Source organism: Artibeus jamaicensis, unplaced genomic scaffold (genome assembly GCF_021234435.1).
Source record: "Artibeus jamaicensis isolate MK-2021 breed Jamaican fruit bat unplaced genomic scaffold, CSHL_Jam_final scaffold_1964, whole genome shotgun sequence".
Taxonomy (NCBI): Eukaryota; Metazoa; Chordata; class Mammalia; order Chiroptera; family Phyllostomidae; genus Artibeus; species Artibeus jamaicensis.
Genome location: NW_026522030.1, coordinates 72,008,015 through 72,030,580, shown reverse-complemented (window position 1 = coordinate 72,030,580; position 22,566 = coordinate 72,008,015). Strand labels below are relative to the sequence as shown.

The following is a 22,566-nucleotide window of genomic DNA, read 5'->3' as shown; positions in this document are numbered from 1 at the left end:
AAGCACTCCAGAGAGAATCGCTGGGCACAGGCACCACCCGAATCCTGTGTAGTAGAGCTGCCCTCCACACTGTTTACCATTCTGGGTGCCTATAAATACCCTCGAAGAGAGCCTCCTGATCATATGATGACCAGCCTAAATAAGATGCCTTTAATAAAAAGAAACACATGGCCCCATTTATAACAAGAGTGTAAAATATATTAAAATAATTTTAATTGCATGAGTCATTCAAAGGGAGTGTGTTTTTTAAAAACTCACAAACAGTATTTTGTAGTGAAGACAGCAGTGAACAGTGGCTTGTCCTGCAGACAAGGGCCAGCAGAGAAGGGGCAGGAACAAGTGTGGGACACTCTTTCCTGTGTCCACTAAAACTCTGCATTCCTTACACAGGGACACCAAGTGCATGCTTGCACCCAAGCAGTCGATGGTATTGCCCAGGTCAGAGCCTGAGTCCTCCTCACTTTCCATACTTCAGCCACCAGCACAGACACCGCAGACAAAGAGCATAGTCTTGTAGTTAGGGGGCCTAAAAATGACACCCTGGGTCTTATTCACTCATCTATTTTCAATGTCCTCTTTTATGAACTGGAAAGACAAACCCTGACTCTAAGGGCTCGAGGTGCCTTCAGATGTAGATCTACCTGCCACAGCAGTCCTCCTATGCACAGCCCCTTTGCATTGTACACCTCCCATGATGAAAAACTCAACCCCCTCCAAGGCATCCTTGGCAGCTGACATTGGGAGAAAGCACCTCCTTGTGGGCACTAGCCTCCTGGAGAAAAGAGAGCACATGGGGCTCCATGCAGAATGAAGCCCCCAGCCTGTTGCAGCTCTTCACCAACTCATAACTTTGGAGGTTAGGGTTTCAACATATGAACTGGGGTTGGGGAACAGGTTCAGTCCACAACACCTAGCATCCTACACATGCAACCACAGTGATGTGCTGAGTAATGACATTTCTGTCAACAACGGACTGCACAGATGGCTGTGGTCCATTATATGGAAGATACAAAACATTTCTATCATCTAGTGATGTTTTAGCCATAGAGCAATGTATTACTCACATGTTTGTGATGATATTGGTATAAACAAACCTATTGTGCTGCCAGTCATATAAAAGGACAGCACATATAATTATGTGCAGTACATAACACTTAATAATGATAATAAATGACTATGTTATTGGTTTATGTATTTACCATGCTATAGTTTTTACCATTATTTTTTGAGTGCACTCTTACAACTTAAAAAAAATAATTTGCTGTAAAACAGTAGCATATTGTGCAGGCAACAGACTCATATATCTCCTGTTTACTATGTTTCTTGATCACACCATTTTTTCCTGTGATTAATTTAATCTTGTATTATTTTGTACAGTAACAGGCCATACAGGTTTGTAACCATGAGCAATAGGCTGTACTAGGTGCATAGTAGGCTAGACTGTCTAGGTTTGTATAAATATACTTCATGATCATCAACAATGAAGTTGCCTAGTAACACATTTCTCAGAACATATCCCAGTTGTTAAGTGGTGAATGAGTGTAATGACTTTTTCTTGGTATCATAAAATCTCCAGTTTTCAAATAGTTGAAGTGTTTCAACCCATGGTAGTTATTATAGATGGTCAAATTGTCCCATCTTTAGCCATGAGAGGCCCTTTTACTGGCCCTTGCATTCTTGGCACTGTACCCATTAGTCCTTGTCACTTCCTTGCTGCCAATGGTGACAAAAAGATCCAGGCTCAACTTACGTAATTCCTACCCCAGACATGGACCAGCCATTTCTTTATGGATCCCTGATTCCTTTTGGTAGAAATGATATTTATAGTCCACAGTGAGGGTACTAGGTGTACTCTTGTGACTTGACGTATTGTATCTATGAATATTCCATGAATAAAATGAGAACGTATGTATTTTCTAACAATTTTTATTGTGCTAAAATACATGTAACATAAAATTTATCATTAATCATTTTTAAGTGTAAAGTTCAGTGGAATTAGATACATTCACCTTGTTACAGAGCCATCACCACCCATTCCTATAACGTTTTTTCTTTTAGAAAATTGTACCCATTAAATGTTACCTCCCCATTTTCCCCTTGCCTAGCCTCTAGCAACCACCATTCTACTTTCTGTCTATATGTGCTTGCTATTCTAGAAACCTTACATAAGTGGAATGATGCAATATTTGTCTTTTTATAACTGACTTCTTTCACTTAGCATACTGTCCTCAAAGTTAATCATTGTTGTAGCATGTGTCAGAATTTTCTTTTTTTATTGTTGTTCAGATACAGTTGCCTCCATTTTCCAGCCACCACTTGCCCCTAGCCCACCCACCCACACCTCTCATTCTCAATCCCACCACCCTTTAGCTTTGTCCATGGATCCTTTACACATGTTCCTTGATGACTCTTCACTGTCATTCCCTGGTTATCCCCCTTCTCACTCCCCTCTGGTTGCTGTCAGTTTGTTCTTTATTTCAGTGTCTCTGGTTATATTTTGCTTGCTTGTATGTTTTGTGATTAGGTTTCACTTACAGGTGAGATCATATGGTATTTATGTTTCACCATCTAGCTTATTTCACTCAGCACAATGCTCTCCAGTTCCATCCATGTTTTGGCAAAGGGTAGGAATTCCTTCTTTCTTTCTGCTGCATAGTATTCCATTGTGTAAATATACCATTGTTTTTTTTTTAACTTTTTAAAAAAATTTTTATTTAGTTATTTTTCAAGTACAGTTTTCTGTTTATTTTTCCCATCCCATCCCACCCCTCTCCCATGCACCCCACCTCCCTCCCATTTCCACCCCCCTTAGTTATTGTTCTTGTGTCTTTTATACTTGTTCCTCTAAATCCCTCCCATTTTTTTCCTCTTAAATTCCCTCCCCTTTCCCCTCTGGTCGCTGTCCCCCTGTTCTCTATTTCAGTATATTTGTTTTTATTTTGCTTGCTTGTCTGTTTTGTTGTTTAGCTTCCTGTTAAAGGTGAGATCATATGGTATTTGTCTTTCAACCCCTGGCTTATTTCACTCAGCATAATGCTTTCCAGCTCCATCCATGTTGTTGCAAAGGGTAGTAGTTCCTTCTTTGTCTCTGCTGCGTAGAATTCCATTGTGTATATGTACCACAATTTTTTGATCCATTCATTTACTGACGGGCACCTAGGTTGCTTCCAGCTCTTGTCTTTTGTAAATATACCATTGGTTTTTGATCCAGCAATTTACTGATGGACACTTAGGTTTCTTCCAATACTTGGCTAGTTTAAATTGTGCTGCAATGAATATTGGGGTGATAGGTTCTTTTGAATTGGTGTTTCAGGATTCTTAGGGTATAATCCCAGCACTGGAATTACCAGGTAAAAACACAGTTTCATATTGAGTTTTTTGAGGGAATTCCATACTGTTTTCCACAGTGGCTGTACCAGTCTGCATTCCCACCAACAGTGTACTAAGGTTCCCTTTACTCCACAGCCTCACTAGCACTTGTTTGTTGATTTGTTAGTGATGGCCATTCTAATCAATGTGAGGTGGTATTTGATTGTGGTTTTAATTTACATCTTTCTGATGGCTACTGGTGTTGAGCATCCTTTCATATGTCTATGGGCTTTCTGTATGTCCTCCTTGGAGAAGTATCTGTTCAAATCCTTTGCATGTTTTATTATTGGGTTGTTTGTCTTCCTGGAGTGGATATGTGTGAGTTCTTTATATATTTTGGAGATCAAGTCCTTGTCTGAGGTATTGTCAGCAAATATATTTTCCCATACTATTGGTTGCCTTTTCATTTTGCTGATATTTTCTTTAGCTGTTTAGAAGCTTTTTATTTTGATGACGTCCCATTTGTTTATTTTTTCCTTTATGTCCCTTGTTCTAGGGGACATATCGGTGAAAATATTGCTGTGCAGAGTATCTGACATTTTCTTGCTTATGTTCTCCTCTAGGAAGATTATAGTATCATGACTTATATTTAAGCCTTTTATCCACCTTGAGTTTATTTTTGCATATAGTATAAGTTGGTGGTCAAGTTTCATTTTCTTGCATGTAGCTGTTCAGATCTCCCAACACCACTTGTTGAAGGGACTATTCTGAGCTCTCTAGTCAATTCCATTGGTACCTGTGTCTGTTCTCATGCCAGCACAAGACTGTTTTGATTATTGTGGCCTTGTAATATAGTTTGATATCAGGTATTGTGATCCCTCCTACTTTGTTCTTCTTTCTCAAAATTGCTGCACTTATTCAGGATTGTTTATGGTTCCACATAAATTTTTGAAGTGTTTGTTCTATGTCTGTGAAATATGCCATTGATATTTTAATAGGGATTGCATTGAATCTATAAATTGCTTTGGGCAGTTTGGACATTTTGATGATGTTAATTCTTCCAATCCATGAGTGTGGTATATGCTTTCATTTGTTTGTGTCTTTCTTAATTTCTTTTTTTAGTATTGTATAGTTTTTCCAAGTACAGGTCTTTTACCTCCTTGGTTAGATTTATTCCTAGGTATTTTATTTTTCTTTTTGCTATATCAAATGAGATTTTTTCTTGATTTCTGCTTCTGCTGTTTCATTGTTGGTATACAAAAATGCCTTTGATTCCTGGATATTGACTTTGTATCTTGCTGCTTTGCCAAATTCACTTATTAGGTAGAATAGTTTTTGGTAGAGTCTATAGGATTTTCTATGTACACTATCATGTCATCTGCAAACAATGACAGTTTTACTTCCTCCTTTCCAATACAGATGTCTTTTTTTTTTCCCCTTGGGTGATTGCCATGGCTAAGACTTCCAATACTATGTTGAATAGAAGTAGTGAAAGCAGACATCCTTGTCTTGTCCCTGATCTTAGGGGGAAAGCTTTTAGTTTTGTCCATTGAGTATGATGTGGCTATAGGTTTCTCATATATGGCCTTCATTATGTTGAGATATGCTTCCTCTACTCCAACTTCACTGCGTGTTTTTGTCATAAATGGGTGCTGTACCTTATCTAATGCCATAGTCTGTTAACCCCCTGTTGATAACAGGTACAAATGCTTGTATCTGTTATTAAATGCTTTCCCCACATCTGTTAATATAATCGTGTGATTTTTGTTTTTCGTTTTTATGTAACAAATTATATTTATTGATTTGCAGATATTGTACCACCCTTGCATCCCTGGAATGAATCCCACTTGATCATGGTGTATGATCTTTTTAATGTATTGCTAGATACGGTTTGCCAATATTTTGTTGAGGATTTTAGTGTCTAAGTTTATCAGTGATATTAGCCTGTAGTTTTCTTTCTTTGTTGTATCTTTATCTGTTTTGGGGATTAGGATGTTGCTATCTTCAAAAAGAGTCTGGCAGTCTTCCCTCTTCTTGGATTTTTTTGGAATAGTCTCAGAAAATAGAAGTTATTTCTTTCTTAAATGTTTTGTAAAATTCTCCTGTGGAACTTTCCTGTCCAGGGCTTTTGTTTTCTGGAAGTTTTTTGATTACTGCTTCAATTTCATCTGCTGTTATTGGTCTGTTCAGGCTTTCTGCTTCTTCTTCATTCATTTTTCTAGAAATGTGTCCATTTCACCCTGGTTTTCAAATTTCTTCACATATAATTATTAGCAGTAATTTCTTACAATCCTTTGTATTTCTATGGTATCAGTTGTAATTTGTCCTCTCTCATTTTTTATTTAATTATTTGAATCCTCTCCCTTTTTATCCTGAAGAATCTGTCTAAAGTCTTGTCAATTCTGTTTATCTTTTTGATGAACCAGCTCCTGAATTTATTGATCCTGTGAATTGTGCTTATAATCTTTATGTCATTTAATTCTGATCTTATATTGATTATTGTGTTCCTTCTACTTGCGCTGGGCTTTGTTTGTTGTTTTTCTCCAGTTCTTGTAGACACAGGGTTAAGTCGTTTATTTGAAATGTTTCTATCTTTTTTAGGTAGGCCTAAACTTTTTAGGTAGGCCTTGTATTGCTATGAACTTCCCTCTCAGGACTGCCTTTGTTGTGTCCCATAGGTTTTAGAGTGCTATTTGTTCATTTGAATTTGTTTCTAGAAACTTTTTGATTAGGAAACTTCTTCCTAATCTCATTATTACCACATTAATTATTTGATAGCATGATATTCAGTCTCCATGAATCTGAATGTCTTTGAGGTTTTTCCTTGAGGTTGGTTTCTAGTTTCATGACATAGTAGTCTGAGAAAATACATGATATGATTTCAATTGTCTTGACTTTGTTGAGGCTTGTTTTATGTCCTATTTTTTTGTGTCCTATCATGTGGTCTATCTTTGAAAATATTCCTTGTGTATTTGAAATGAATGTGTATTTTGCTTCTTTGGGATGAAAGTTTATATATATATATATATATATATATATATATATATATATATATCCTTAAGTCCATTTGATGTAATGCATCATTCAGTTCCACAATATCCTTGTTGATATTTTGTTTGAAAGATCTATCTATTGTTGCTGGTGGGGTGTTTACATCCCCTACTCTCATTGATTTGCTGTCAACATCTTTCTTGATTTCCTCCAAAAATTTTCTTATATATTTGGGTGTTCCTATGTTGGGTGCATATATGCTTAAAATATGTATGTCTTCTTGATGTATTCTCCACTTGAGTATTATGAAGTGTCCTTATGTGTGTCTTTTTATGGCCTTTGTTTTGAAGTCTATATTGTCTGATATCAATATTGCTACCTGGCTTTTTTTCCCTATCCATTCGCTTGTGATATTTTTTCCAACACTTCACTTTCAGTGCATGTAGGTGTTTTGTTCTGAGGTGGGTCTCTTTTACGCAGCATATGTGTGGGTCATGTTTTCTCATCCATTCAGCTATTCTGTGTCATTTGATTGGAGCATTTAATCCATTTACTTTTAAGGTTATTATTAATAGGTACTTAGCCACTGCCATTTTACCCTCTTTGTACCTATGTTCCTCTCTCTCTCTCTCACTCTTTTTCTTCATTTCTTAAAGCAGTCACTTTAGTGTATCTTGAAATGCTGGTTTAGTGGAGGTGTATTTTTTAGTGTTCTTTTGTCTGGGAAACTCCTGTCACTTTAATTATGAAGGGTCTTGGAGGGGACCTCTCTGGGTTCCTCTTCACAGGAACCCTCTCTCCTTCCTAGACTTGTGAGACTTTTTCTCTCATCAGATTAGGAAAGTTTTCCATCATTACTTTTTCAGACAGGTTTTTTTATCCCTTGTTCCTCTTATTCTCCTTCTGGTACCCCCATTATACAGATATTACATTTCATGCTATCCTGCAGTTCCTTTAACATCTCTTCATTCTTTCTGGATATTTTTTCCTTTTCTTGCTCTTTCTAAGAGTTTTTTTTTTTTTCTGTCTTGTCCTCCAGCATGCTGATTTGATCCTCTGTTTCTTCTAGCCTGCTTTTGATTTCTTCTAATGTGTTCTTCAATTCAGAAATTGTATTCTCCATTTCCTTTTGGCTCTTGTTGATTGTTTCTATTTCCTTTTTCATGTTGATATAGTTTGCAGTAAGTTCCTCATAGTTCCCCTGTAGTTTCTGGTAATTCTCAGTGAGCTCATTGAGCTTCCTTATAACCATTGTTTTGAACTCAATATCGGATAGTTTACTTGCCTCTATTTCTTTTAGCATCATTTCTGAGAATTAGTCCTTTCTTTTTAATTGGGTCTTATTCTTTGTCTCCCCATTATTTGTGAGACTGTTCTTGTTTGCTTCTGCTTCTTGAATTGATCTGTTTTGACTCCCTGACTTTGTGGTGTGATCTTCTATGGTAGGAGACATGGGATTCAGTGGTGCAGTCTCCTCGATCCCCTGAACTTGATGCTCTTGGGATGCCCTTTATGCCATTTCTGTTGGCTTTCTAGATGTAATTGGGTTTTTGGTTGTGGTTGGGTTGTTTCTTGATGGGTCCTTCCCTTCAGCTGGTTGACTGAAGTTTACTCTGGTCACCGTATCTTGTGTGCTGTTGTGCAAGTGCTGTCAGACCAAAACCACAAAGCCCAGGAAACACACCCACACCCACAAAAATAACTCCCCACCTGCAAGCCCACTATCAACAGCAAATGAACAAGTATTAATAAAGGTGTAAAGAGATTAAGAATATTATAAGACAGGAGCATGAATATGAGATGACCTACTAAAATAAAAATGATTTTGAGAGAATAGAGGGAGGGAGGAGCACTACTAGGAATTGTGAGTCAGAGCAATGGGAAGAGAGAAAAATTTACATCATGAATAAAAAAGGGAATGAAGAAGGCAGAATACGCACAAAACTGATGGACAAGAAATGAATGTTAAAAAGCTATACAGGGAAGAAAATATTGCAAATCATGGAGAAGACCACAGTGGATTTTGCCTTGGGGCCTCTAGTGTTCACCACTATTTTTTCTTTTTGGATCTTCCTCTGGTGATGTCAAATGTTAAAGCTGTTTGACCTTAGGCAGCCTGTTCAAGATTTCCAGGAATCTGCCCTGACTGGTGTGGCTCGTTGGATTGACACCAGCCTGCAAACCAAAGGGTCGCTGGTTCGATTCCCAGTCAGGACACATGCCTGGATTGCAGGTCAGGTTCCCAATAGGGGGCATATGAGAAGCAACTGCATATTGATGTTTCTCTCCCTCTCTTCCTCTCTCCCTTCCTCTCTCTAAAAATAAAAATCTTAAAAGACAAAGACTTCCAGGAATCTACTGTCTCTGGCTGCCTCCTTCAGTTGTTAATCTAGTCACTCTACACTCAGCAGTCAAGCTTAAGCACCACAGGATGGGGTAGAATTCTTCCTGGAACTAGGGTTATTGTTTCTCCTCAGGCTGCTGCCACTTGGAGGGAAGTGGTCTGCTGAGCAAGATGGCTGTTGTTGTATGGGGATGACTAAGCAACAGGATCCTGGCATCTACTCTCTCAGTTCTCTCCCCAGAGCTTGTGTCCCCAGTCTCTCTTCAGGTGTCTCTAGACCACTCTGCCACCACCTTTCTTGGAACCCAGGACAAGTGGCTCCAAATAAAAATTTGTATATTGACCTTTTAAATGGCCCTTTGCAGCTCCATCCATTTGTCTCTGGCAGAGAGCAACCCTGCCACTCTTCATCACTGGTTGTTTTCTGTGTATTTTTTGGCTCTGGCACTCTAGGCTGGGGATCCTGGCTTAGGGATTAGACCCCACTCTTCCTAGGGGTCTAATTATCAAACAGACACTTAATTATCCCTCTGGCACTGCCATCTGTGGGCACCCAGCCACCCTTCTCAAGTCTCCATCATACTTCTTACCAGTCAGGTTGTGCTGAAGCTGATTCTTCTGTCTGTGCAAGGTTATAAGGCTTCTCTCTCACTATTGTTCAGTTGTTTGTTCTGGGTGATTTCTCCACAATTTAGTTGTAATTCCAGCTTGGTCCTGGGAGGTTAGTGTGGCTTCCATTCACTCCTCCTCCATCTTGCCAAAAACCAAAATTTCCTTTTTCTAAGGCTGAATAATATTCCATTGTATGTATGGGCCACATTTTGTTTATCCATTCAGCAACTGATAGACAACCTGGATTGTTTCCACCTTTTGGTTGTTCAGAATAATGATGCCATAAACATGGGTATAAATATAGGTGTAAGTAACTTTTTGTTGCAGTATCAAAGGAGGGAATGAGCATGTGAGTACATGAATGAATGAATGGTGCATGCTCAGAGCATCTAGGCCTGGGATTTCTCCCACAGACCCCGTGGTGTGGCTCCTGCATCCTCTTTCCCTCTCCATGAGTTGCACTTGTGCCAGTGGGCAGGGTTATGGCTACAGACAAACAAATTGCGCCTTGCTTAGAAAGGCTCCTGCCAATTTGTTTCATACAATTCTAAAGGTCTCCCTGACAAGCAGAAAGTGCAGGCAGATATCTAGGATTTTTTCAGCAGCAGCAGTTGGTATTACACAGACAAAACATGCGGGCGGCACTGGTATTATTCTTTGCTTTCTCTTTTCTTCTGTCTGTCCTCTGCTTCCTTCCCTCCCCTTCCTTCTTCTTTTCACAAATGAGGGTGGCTATTGCACAGTAGAAGCAAAGCCACCAGCTGCTTGAAGGGGGACACATAGCTCCAGAGGATTCCAGCAGCTGTGAGTTAGAAAGGGTCCTCAGAAAATATCCATTTTATCCAATAATATTAAGCCTCATTTAGCAGCTATTCTCTTGTCCACATAAAATCCTGCTATAGCCCCAATAACTCAGAGCTGTGAGTGGAAGCTGCTTTGTTATTACTTCTCCTGATGGCCCTCATGGAGTTCACCCTATGCACTCATTACAGAGGGCAAAACACCACATACCAGACAAAGGGTGTAGTGTCTAGCAAGTTCCCCTTGGGATCAATTGGTGGTGCAGGGTTGTGCTTGCCCACCTACTCCCTGGCAGCCACTGGTTGGGGGTTGCTCACAGAGAGCATGGGGTGTGACTCTCTGCAATGGTGGCCTTGTAGCAGAAGTCCTCAGCCATTGGGAAGCCAGCACTTACAGGCAGAAGTTGTCCTGGCTCATCATTCACTCATTCATTCATTCATTCATTCATTCATTGCAGGCCTGACATTGTGTGTTCACAGCCTGGAGAGAATGTGTGTGAGTGTTCAGGTTCTGGGCAGGCTCAATGGACATGAAAGCATCCATAGCTGCCCAATGCTGACGGGGATGAAGTCAGAAGAACTGCTGGAGAAGCTGTGCCTGGAAAATATCTGAGGTTGGCCAACCAAAGAAGAGCAGATATGATGCCTCAGGCAGGGGAATGGGCCATCATTCTGGATGGTGAGAGGGTCTGGACTTGGAGCAACCCACAGGATGTGACAGGAAATGCCAGGCAGAGGGTGGTAACAGGAGAGGGTGAATGGGTAGTTTGGGGGACTGGGTACTGGGTTGGCTAGGGAGATGGTAGCTATTGATGAGCAAGATGGAAATGACACAGCCCTGAGTCCCACTCTTCAGTGAGTGGAAACCATCCCAGACCCACACCCAGTCTAACAAAGACCTGGCAATCATCCTGTCCCAGCCTCAGTTTACCACCACAAGGCACTAGGAGAAGGGGAAACTTCATTCTAAAGCTTGTTGGAGGGAAGGAAAGGCTATTACTGTAGGATATCTTCATAAACACCTTCAGGACATAGGTGGGGTGGGGTGTTGGCCAAGGATCTTTCTGCCTGTCATGGTTTTCATGCTTGAGGCCCACAGGTGCTTCCTGTGTACTCATTGCATGTCCTAGGCAGTGTCCATGAATGAAGGAACAGGGATGGAAGGATAGGCAGGGTCCAGCGATGATGGGGCAAGGAGGGCAGGATAGGCAGGGTCTTTACCCTCCCAGGGAAGTCATATCAGTGGGAGACATGGCCAGGGATCTATCAACTGATGACCTCTTTAAAAACTGTACATGATGGTAAATCACACTAACTCTAAAAATCCTTGTGAGGAAAGCCTGCTTGCTAAGCAGTCAGGAATTACAAAGATGATGTGAGATTTTTGTTAATGGTCCTTAATTTAAAGAGAGGGAAACTGAGGCACAGAGAGGACAGGTAACTAGCCAGAGGTCATACAGCCAATGAGTGACGAAGTTGGGATTTGAACCTCTAGCAGCCTGGCCTTAGATCCCTGGGCCATACTACCCCTACTATTCCACCTCCTTTGTGGGGACCCACTCAGGCTTAAGGATACAGAGCTAGCCCAGGAAGTTGCTATGGCCTGAATTTACACCTCACCTTCACGTGGGTGGACATGGGCAAGTCACCCCTTTTCTGTGGTTTAGTTTCCTCATCTGAGAAATGGACTCTGCAGTCAGCTGAGGAGGATTAATCAAGGCAGTCAGTACCTGGCTTTCATTCTCTGCAAATGGTGGAGTTGGTGTTGCCACGCTTACAATCTTAGGGAAGGTACCGGGTTGTGGTGGCTCCAAGACTTGAGGATTGCCCTGACTGTTGTGGCTCAGGCTCAGTTGGTTGGAGCATTCTCTCTCTCTCTTTCTATCTCTCTTCCTCCCTATCCCCCTAAAAATACTATAAATAGTATAAAAAGAGAAAAAAGACTGGGAACTACAGCCCCATGAGGCATCCTGGAAGGTGCCTGGCTCCAGGGCCAGCCCAAACCCCTCCAGACCCCACTGTGCCCACAACCAGCCTCTATTAAGTCAGGACAGAAGAACCCACACAGACCTTGGAAGAAAAGAACCCAGTCAAGTAGCCCCCCAACTCTGGGAGTTTTCTGAGCATTTGCAATAGGCATTGGACACAACAGAAGCCAGGAGTCTGCAAGTCAAGTGTTCCTTGTTGCAAAGGAAAATACCAGGTGGAAAGGAGCTTCTGCCAGGGGCCTCAGGTTGGGCCGGGACCAACAGAGACAGCCATGCCCCAAGACAGACCCGAGACAAATGCGCAGGACATCACAGCAGGGATGAATGCCAGCAGCAAGGCAAAAGCAGTCAAAGCAGACAGCCCTGGGAATGATGTGGTAGCCCAGAATGGAGAAGGAGGAAGGACAGGGCAGCAGTGGAGTGCAGGGAAGGACATCACAGGCCTGGGAACAGAATATGCAAGGGTCCTGAGGAAAAGGGGCTTTTTGGTGTTCGAGAAGCTGAAATGTGAGTGAGTAATGGACAAATGCACCCTAGACTGCTTCCATTCTCCCCTCCCTCCTCGCCTCCCCCCCCCCCCCATCTACCAGGCAATACTCACTCCTGCCCAAGGTCATATAGTAGTCTGGGGAAGAGTGTGCCTCAGAAAGAAGCCCAGTTCTGCAATCACTTCCTTCCAGCCCTGCCTTTTTCCACCTTCCTCTCCTTCTAGCCCCTTTGTCTTCTGTCTCTTTACTCTTCAAACTTCAGCCCCTCATGCCCATCTCTGCCTCTCTCTCTCTCTCTCTCTCTCTCTCTCCTTCTCTCTCCTTCTTCTTTTCTCTCTCTCCTCTTTTTTGGGTTTCTGTCTTTCTTACCCGCAACCCACAGCCACCCCCACCCAGGCCCCACAACCCCCAGGGCCTGTTCCACCTCCACCTGCCCCTTCCCCAGCAGGCACTGACTCCAATATCTTGGCCCTTGCTAATGCATTTCGCATGGTTTGTCAGTCAAACGCATTTCTAATGTCCTTAAAGCACGCAGAAAATTGCATCCTTATGAAAAGGGGGGAAAAAGCAAATTGCCTATTGGAGGCTGAGCTGCCAGGGGTCTGGCAGTGCACACCAAGTTCAGAGGAACTGGGCTGGTAGAGGTGTCTGCCTGGGGCTCAATCCAGGATGCAGCCTCCTCCCTACTTCCAGGCAGTGCTTAGGTTCACTGTGTCACCTCTTTACCCTCTACCCTTGCCCATCCCTCCACACTACTCCCTCCACTCTGGAATTCCCCCCACACCTTTAAGGCCAAGCTCCTAACTGCCTCGGGGGCCTTTGTATATGCTTTGCCAGCTCCCTGGCACACACTCTTCTTGTCATTCGGGTCTCAACTGAAGCATCAATTCCTAAAAGACCCTTCCTGACCACCCTGACTAAAGCCCCTATTCACTCATTGTCTGCCGCCTGCTTTATTTTCTACATAGCATTTGTTAATCCCTGAAATCATCATTTGGATTAATTGTGGCTTCTTTGCTATCTATCTAAGCCTTCTCACTTCCAGCGTGAGCACCTTGGGTCAGAGGCTGTGTCCCCCATGCTTAGCACAGTGCCTGGCACAAAGCAGGTATTTAATGAATACTTGGTGAACAAATGGATTACAGACAGGCAGAGGCCATGGGGGACCCTGAGACATCTGGGACACCACACCCCAAAGTGAACCTTGAGGCTATTGGTTAAAGGACAGTGGAGACCCCTAGAGCTGAAATCAAACCCAAATTCTGCAGTTAATAGTTGTGTGTCCCTAGGCAAGTTGCCTCATATCTCTGAGTTTTATTTTCACCTGAAAAGTGGGAGGAGGGCACCTCCCTTACTGGCCATTACTGGATCAAGGAGGCAAGGCAGGGACTGTGTCTCAGCATTGTGATCTGCCTGCCACACTCAGTAAGTGTTTGTTAAGTGAATGAATGGACCAGTAAAGGTTCGATTGATATTAAAGTCTGTGATGCCACTGATGTCAGACATCATTATTTCCTGAAGCACAAAAAAGGAAAAATTTAAAAACATTGCCATTGAAGCCCTGACCCAGTGCTTATCTATCTCTTTTTGGCTTATTTGGATACATGTTTATTACAGACCACTGCTGAATTTACATAAAAAGGAAATTATCAGGGAACTCAGTGGGTTAAGGTGTCCCTAAAACTTCCTGGAGGTCTCAGTTTACTCTGGAAGGACCCCCCCAGCATTCCACAGCGCCATCCCAGTTGACCACTGCCTCACAGGTGAACCAGCCAAGTTCTCTCCATGCCGCGGCCCCTTGTCTTTCTGCACCTAGAGGAAGATCCTGTCTCCCTTGCAGACTTCTTGGCTTTCTCCATCTAGGCTTTGTGCCCAGAACCACCTTTGTCCTGTCTGGAACCCCTCCCTCAGGGACAGCCACGTGCTGCAGGCACAAGACCCACAATGCCTGGGACCTCCCTCACAAACTGCCACATGAACCAAAATTTAAGAAACCAGAAAAAGAGGTCTTAAAGCTGATGATATTCAGTAATACAATGTGAGAACTAGGACAAAGGGAACTTTTGAAGTCACACGAGTGAGAGGCCCATTGCAAAGTCAGGGAGCAGTCAGAATGGAAGGCCCTGCCAGCTCAGGTGCCTTCACCAGGCCTTACTTCAAACAGAAGGTGAACCCACCTTCTGCACTGAGTGTGCGAGCTTGGCCCAGAGTCAGGCCGACACAGCCTGCAAGGCCTTGTCACTGTAGCCATTTTTGGGGCCCACCCACCAGCAGGGAGTGAGGATCTGCACCTCTTTTACAGCCTTAAAGTGGGGATGGGCAGGTGGTTTGAGAAGTTTCCTTCAGGTCTCAGAGCCTGGGCCAGGCTGAGCTGTAGGGCCCATGGGCTCCTTAGCCTGGCTTTGGCCCCTGGAAACCTGGGCAGGGAGAGGCCTTGAGGGCAGAGGCTCAGGGGATCAACTGGTCCTCTCTCTGGACAAGGGAACTCAATCAAGGATATCATTTTGGACCAGGGGTTCCTCTCCAGTGCAGAAAGAAATCAGGCAGCAGGGCAAAGAAAATGGAAGAGGTGCCAAGTTTCTCCTCAGAACCTGCAGCTCCGGGAGGGTGCCAGGTTGAGAGGCTTGGGCTGCCTCGGTCTCTTCATAGGTACAGTAAGAGAGGTCCCTCTGCCCCAGCAGATGTGGTGAATGTACCCTGGGGCCACGGTTCTCCCCTTCGACCTTATGGGTTTCCACCATTGACCTTCCAGGAGAATCCAGACCAGGAGAAGGGAAACCAAAGTAACCTTTACTTTTTACAGAGTGGGAAGGCAGGGGGAGGGATGCCCCCCCCACCTCCGCGTCTGGCTGCGCTTGTCACATTCTGTCCGTACCCACGCCCCGAGGAACCAGCCACAAGTCGGAGACTCAGATAAACTTCAGATCCCAGGCCCCCCGTTTCCCGCCCGCCTCTCTCCAAACCTTCCTGAGTGCCGGCTCCAGTCGAAAGGCACCAGAACTAGGGTCCCTCTTCCATCGCCTTGGTCAGGTTCGGGGGCACCGGCTCCGGATGCAATCCTCTATCCCCTCCCTTTAGCCTACCCTCCCCTAAATTCTCCCCTAAGCCCCCCCAACCCCTTCCCCAAGTGTAAACTTCGCGCGTGTTCGTGGCCCTGCTGCCAAGCTAAACCTGGTGCTCAGCACATTTGCCGCCCTGGCTCTTAACGTCGGGAGGGTCCTGGCCACCCCCGCGCACCCTCCACTCACCCCAAGTCCAAGGCTTTTGCAAAACACCTAAAGTCACTCCCACACCCCCCAACCCCCGCCGGCCATGGGCTCCGGAGGCAAGGCGCTGCGGCGAACTCGTTCGCTTACTGGAGCAGTCTCGGGTTTCGTTTCCCCGGGATCCTGGGTGGGAGAAGAGATGTGAGTTGCGGGAGAGCGGCCAAGGGGACTTTCTCTCCCCTAAGCCTGGGACCTGGACTGAGGGGAGAGGTTGCTGGCGGAGGGGAATGAGGCCTTATGTGCTGGTGGCTTGGGTGGCCAGAGCTGGGTGGCCGGGGCAGGTAATACTCAGGCCGGGCACAAGGCTTCGCCTCCGTGGATGGGAGACAATCCTGTACCTAGAGGTGTGGCTGTGAGGGCTGCGGTCCTCGCTTTGGAATTCGGCATGCGGGGGCACATCCTTTACCTCCGCACCTTCGCTCTCCCAGTAGCGGGCCAGAGCTTCTGCGGAGTCTCACGGACTCGGTCTGCCGTGGTTGCCTTGTCCACAAGGAGCTCGGGTGGTGACAGAAACCACTCCCACCCCGCCAGCACTGGAATCTAGGCTTCTTGTGGAGGGCCCAGCTCCCCCACTGATCAGCTGGTGTTGGGGCAACCGTGCCTGCCTCAGGTTTCCTATCTGTGCCTGGCAGGCTGTGTTTGCTGGAACATTGCAGCCGCTATGCTCTGTTGTGGGATTTGCTTGACGTCCCCTCTTAAAGCCCTCTCCTTGGCAGCTGATTAGTCCAGTCCAGTGAGGAGGTTCTGTTGGGGAAAAGCAGTGGAACCACAGGGCAATCTGCATAAGGTGAAGTTCCTCAGACTTAGTAAAACCTGAGACTTGGAATGGTCTGGGGGGAATGTGGGTCAGAATCCCTCCTCTCTCCTTTTGTGACCCTCCTTCCTTCGACTACGCTGCATGGTTGACAAAGGCTGTAGCTGGAATCTCCGTCCTCCAGGTGCAGCCCAGACAGAACTTCTAGGACCTTCACTCCCCTCCTGTCTGCAGTAGAGAGGATTAAGTGCAGCAGTGTGCCTCACTTGGCTAGCCTGGTCCTTGGGCAGAAAGATTCCCAGAGGACTGAGGACCACTTCATTGAGTGGACCCGGGGCAGCAGGAAGCATCCTGGATTTCACTCCTCCTGGTTTTAAGTCAAACTCTGAGGTGCCTGGGCACCAGCAATTCAAGTGCAGGTTCCAGGAAGGGTAAGTCAAGCCACGATTAGAAAAGGAAGCCATGCCCACTACAGGTAGAAGCCATAGTTGTTCTTATGTTCTTTGGAAACGCAAAGCCTGCATCTGAGCATGATGTTCCTCTTTTCTGAGTATTTGCCACCTGGAAGGACACGGTTTCAAATCCTTATCCTGCTTGGAACTCTGTAGGTCTCTCCCCCAACTTTAAAAAGGAAAGTGGTCATCTCCCAAACCCATCCTGTGGCCGTTGTCTTAGTAGGAAGAGCAAGGATCCCACCCACATGTGAGCCCCCAGCCCAGCTTAGACCCAAAATAAGGCATCTGAAGCCTTCCTGCAAGGAGGGGGTGCCCCGGGCCAGACCCCAGGAAGATGTGCCCCTGGAACGCCTGCCCTCACAGGAGCTCAGTCAGCTTGCAGTCCTCAGCTCCAGTTAGCAGCCCTCACTGCCCCAAGGCTCTCCCGCCAGGGGCTGCCACCCAGAGTGCGCCTCTGGAGAACACGAAAACTCGGAGGCTGTCGCTTCTGGGCTGGAGCTGCCGCTGGTGTGTCCTCTGTGTGAACCTCAAGTCCTCGGCTCCCCATTGGCCTCAGGAAGGGCCGGCCAGCAGCACCACAAACGGTCCTTAAAGTCTTAGGACACCAAACAAGAAACCGAGGAGGCTATCAGGCCCCACCACTTCCTGAGTGAACCCCGAGGTGGCCTGGGGCTCCTGCTCTTTTGACTGACGGGACCCCTATAAAGCCTGGCTGCTACGCCTGAGCACTCTGGGCTGAGCAGTTCAGACCAACCCTGCAGCCCAGAGGGAAGAGATTCTGAGGATCCTGCAACCGGAGCCACAGCCATCCATGCTCAGCGTGGGCCCAGTGGCGCAGGTCAGGGGTCCTTCTACATGATCCAGGAAAGAATATTTCCGAAGCCACTGATAATATCTCTCAACTCAACTCCACCCTACCCCACCCCCCGCGCGTACTCAGAAACCCCTAATGTAGACCCGTTGTGTCATAAAATATTTTATTGAAAAAAAAAATCACTGTCTTCGCAAGAGAGGGGTGGGGACCCCAACAACGCTGGGGACCCTGCCTCAGGGCTGAGCTGCCAGGTTGTCCGTAGGGGGTCTCTGGCCATGGGGGCCTGTGCAGCCACAGGGTCCCGGAAGCTCGGAAGCTGGTGTGTGCCTGAGGCCTCCCGGCCGAGAGACGTCCGAGGCGGGTGGGGTGCGGTAAGGAAAGGGGCATGAATGTGCATGGCGCGCCTGGTGCCAGGAGCTCTGGGCACAGGCGACTTTCGGCCGCCGGGGTGTGTCCAGGCTACGGGCGCACTGGGGCCCGGGTTAGCTTCAGGGTCTGTGTCCTTCCTTCTTTGGCCCCTAACTGTCCACATTCAAGGTAATAATAAAACCTTTACAAAGCAGACAGCGTGGAGGCAGAAGGGCCGGCTCGCGCTTCTCCCGGACTGAGGGGGGCCGCGGTGGCGCAGGGGGTCCCGGGACTGCACACTCAGTCCTCGCGGCCCTTGTCACTGGCCTCCCCCAGCGGCTCCGCCGGCTTCTCAGCCTCCTTGGCTCGTTCCTGCTCAGTGAGCTGCTCACTGGTGGGGATGGAGTTCTTCTTGGGCCGCCCTTTGGGCTTGGTAGGGGACTCCAGACCACCGCCTTGCAACACCTGCGCAAGGGCATGGAAACGGGTGAGCCGGGACACAGTGCCCTGCGCCCTGTGCTGGAAAGAACCTGAAGGGCCGACTGGCCATCCGAGGCCACCTCTAACTAAGGGAAATGGCGGCCATTTGAGCGCGGCTGGGGGAAACCGACCAGAAGCTGGGCCGGGAGTTCAAGACTGCCAGGAAGCAGAGGGTGCAGCGGGGCACAAAGAAATGTGGGCTGCGCGAGGGCACCCAGAGGGAGAGAGAGGGCAGAGAGGGTCCCTTTGGGCACCAGGCCCGAAAGGCTTGGGGGGTGGGGCGGGGCAGAAAGCGGCTCCTGAAGAGCTCAGGGGCCTGGCGGCAACCGACAGCAACAACGAAGAAGCCATCGAACACTCACTATTTTCTTCCACTTCATCCTCCGATTCTGGTACCAAGTCTTCACCTGCAACTGGCTCAGGCCCAGCGACTCGGCGAGATCTATTCTGGAAGAAGCAAGGCGCACCCTCAGCAGGGCGAGCAGCACCTCCTCCCAACTGCCCGCTGAGCTAGGTAGGCCTGGCCCCACGCTACCTGTCCGGGGTGGAGAGGTACTTCTGCTTCTCGAAGCGTTTCTCTAGGCCCATCAGCTGCAGCTCGGTGAACACGGTGCGGCTCCGACGCCCCTTCTTGGCTTTGGTGCCTGGCTCCCCCGTGCCCGGTGCCTCTAGCTTCCCACGGAGCTGCAGCTCCAGAGGCAGGTGCGGTGCGCCTGCAACGCTGGGTAGCCCAGGCCCAGCGGCCAGCAGCGCGGAGCCCAGCCCGGAACAGCCAAGTGGCGCCAGCGGGAACTTAAACACCGCCGCTTGCTCGGCCTTCAACACCGCTGCGGGGAAAAGAATAGGGGGCCAGATGAGCTCAGGCGCTGCTCCTCCTGGGGGAGACACCCCTGGCATCCCCTGCTGCTGGCCCAGGGCTAGCGCCCAGCCAGCGCCAACCAGCACAAAATTCTCCTCCCTAGCTGCGAAGCCTCACACTTAAGCCACACCTAGGATGAGCCGCTTCAAAGCCAGTGTCCCCCAGTCTGGGAATGGGGACCTACCCCACCTCAGACTCTGTGCTGGTGTTCCTCTGGCCTATACCACCTTTGAGATTTGGGGATTCTCAATGAACAAGTTCGAAGCTACAAGGTGCACACAGTGTGTTTCACGGAAAGTGGAAACCAAGAAGAAAAGGCAGCGAGATAGGAAGATGAGCATTTGCCCAATCAAATCAGCATTGCTGTGTTCAGGAAAAGAATATCGGTGGAGTAAGCAGGTCTATTCTCATGTGTGGGCATAATGGCCATGGGCAGGCAGTGGGTCCACAGCAAGGGGGAGGTTTGAGCCCTTCGCAAAAATGTCCCAGCACCCCACAAATCCCAAAATCGTTCTTCCTGTTTTCTCTGTGTAGTCTTTACCCTGTAAAGATGTTTCCATTTTCATTACTTGTAAATGAATTTGTTTTTGCCCGCTTCAAACGAATTATTAACCACAGGGCAGCTGGAGGCAACACTCAGCGGTGAGGCTGCATCAAAGTTGGACTTAAAACGAACAAACCGGTCCTGCTAACCCACGGGAGTGCAGAGCACAGGCTGGAGGGTAAGGGGGCCCCAGGAAGATGGCTGGCAGGACTGCAGTCCCGCTAGAACAAGGAGGCCTCCCTTCCCCACGGTCATCTTATTGCCGGGCAGGTGCTGTCCTATGGAGCTAGCGAGGGCTGGCCGAGCTTCATCAAGGGAACCGGAGGGACCCAGAAGGCAGGCGGGACAGGAAGGCACGCCCGCCCCACTGAGAGGCCAAGAGAGGTGGATGTAGGGTGAAGAGAACCGGGGAAAGGCCGAAAGAATACGGGGCGAGGTGGGGAGGACACGGGCCGGGCAAGGCAGGCTCCACCAAGGAAGGAAGGGAGTCCGGAGAACCGAGAAAGGCCCCCGTGGGCAGCTCAGGCTCCACGGAGGCACAGCAGACCTGGAAGCGGAAGGGCCGGTCGGGCAGCGGCTCACAGCCAGGCCTCTTGTCCCCAGGCAAGGCTAAGGGGTGTCTGTGCTGCAGTGCAGGCCAGTTTGTGGCCCGCCTGAGACCGAGGGCTCCGGGAGGCTTCGGGCCGGCTTTGGCCCGAGTCCGCCCCCTGCGTAGCCCTCGGAGATGCAGGGCTCTCCCCCAATGTCCGGATTCCCTGCCTAGGGCAGTATCAGGCAACCCGGGCCATTCCCGGCTAGTCCTTTCTGGCGAAGGCCTAAGCACCCGCGGCCTGAGGTCGCTCTGACTCGCAGCCCGAGGTTAGCAGTCCAGACCTATGCCCGCGTTGGGAATACGGGCTCGGTGCGCAGGGCTGGAGGCCGCAGGGCAGCAGAGAAGGAGAGAGCAAACACCCTCCCCGCCGGCCCGGTCCGGGCACGAGGCCTGGTTCTCGTAACGCCAGGCTTGCTCCCGCCTCTCCGCCTCCCGGCCGGGCGCGAGAGAACAACCTGGAGTCCACGGTGCGTCCTCACGACGCCGAGGCTCGCCCCCTCCCTCCCAGCCGCAGGCACCCGAGGGCCCGCACGTACCCAGGTGGCTGTGGAAGGGCCGCGCGGCCAGTAGCGCCTGGACGCCGAACTTGAGAAGCTCGCCCGCGGCGGCGGCAGCGGCGGCGGGTGCGGCGCCCTTGGGCCCCGGTGGCTCAGTGAGGATCTCCTCTATCATGAAGCTGCGGTAGCGGTGCGGCCTGTGGTCGACGCAGCCCTCGGGCGGCCCGAAGCGCGCAGCTCCCGGTTCCCCGGGCCGCTGCATCGCGGCTCCCGCAGCTCAGCGGCAGCGGTGGCTCGGGCGCAGGGCCCGCACAGGGCTCTAGGCCGGCCCGCAGCTCCGGGCGGCGCGCGGGTGCCGGCTCATGCCCCCTCCCCCGCCAGCTGGCCGGGCGGAGGCACAGGGCGCGGGCGGGGCTCGCAGGGCTCCGCCGGTCGGACCCGGGACTGTGCCCCCGCCCAGCGCCGCTGCGCCTCTAGCTCCGCTGGCTTCGCGTCACCGCCCCGCCCCGCCCTGCCGCCCCGCCCAGCGCGGCCAGCCGCCCCCCACCCCATCCCACCCAAGGCTGAGCCCGAGGGAGGGCCGGAGAAGGGAGGAAGGCGGGAGGGAGGGGGCCTCGAGAAGGGCTTGTGGACCCAGACCAAGGAAGACCCAGCGGAGCGCACACCCAGGAAGGAGAGAGCAGGAGAGATCGGGCGAGGAGACCCCCAAAGAAGGGAGCAAAGGAATCGAGAGAGGTGAGAGAGGGGCCAAAGCGAGACAGCAAGGGCCACCCAAGATGCGAGACGGGGATGTGAGGGTGCCAGGGACGTCTAGCCGTGCGCAAAGAGAGACCAACAGAGGCGCTGGAGCCAACCGGGCCGTGACGTGCCGGCGGGCACATAAGCAAAGCAGGGCAGAAAAAGGGTGCATTAAAGAAAGAGGGGACAGCTAGGAAAGGGAGCAGCCTGTGCTGGGGTTAAAGCAGCCGGAGGAGGTCGCGAGGGAAAGAGGCAAAAGCCGCTTGGCTTGGCTGGGCAAAGGGTGGTGGTGTGCAGCCTCCCGGCCAGGGTGCCTGCTGGCAAAGGTGACACAGTGGGCAGGGGTGCAACTGGTAGAGCAGAGGCTGTACCTGTACACTCCTGCCTCAGTTTATCAGCCACGGCTTCATTTCCCTTCTCCCCTCCCGCAGCTGTCCTGAGAGAAAAAGTTTCTCCAGCCTCAATCTGCTTATATTGTCAAATGGTTCCTGGACACATCGTCCTTGGCAATCCCAGGAAACGGGTGGGTTGTATCCCATCCCCGTAGACAGAGGAAGGGATGGATAAGAGGAAAGGAAAAGGCTACATTCCACCTTTTCTGAGCATTGGAGCCTTATTAAAGTTGAGGAAGGCTGTAGCCTTCTCTAGCACCTTCTCATCACTGCAGGCATATAAGCTCTAGTCGTG

The 22,566-nt window shown here is 48.8% G+C and overlaps 1 protein-coding gene and 1 pseudogene across 1 annotated transcript; both read right to left on the bottom strand.

Moving 5' to 3' along the window:
• The window catches only part of LOC119041982 (protein SET-like), a 160,820-nt pseudogene extending 143,804 nt beyond the window's left edge, over positions 1-17,016 (bottom strand).
• Positions 17,017-18,440: 1,424 nt separating this feature from the next.
• Positions 18,441-21,403, bottom strand: BARX1 (BARX homeobox 1). The gene is made up of 4 exons (XM_037130109.1): positions 21,181-21,403; positions 19,185-19,476; positions 19,012-19,096; positions 18,441-18,634 (listed from the first exon to the last, which is right to left on the bottom strand). Exons 1-4 carry the CDS (start codon positions 21,401-21,403, stop codon positions 18,470-18,472), a joined length of 765 nt encoding a protein of 254 aa, XP_036986004.1. The 3' UTR covers positions 18,441-18,469.
• Between the last annotated feature and the right edge of the window lie 1,163 nt (positions 21,404-22,566).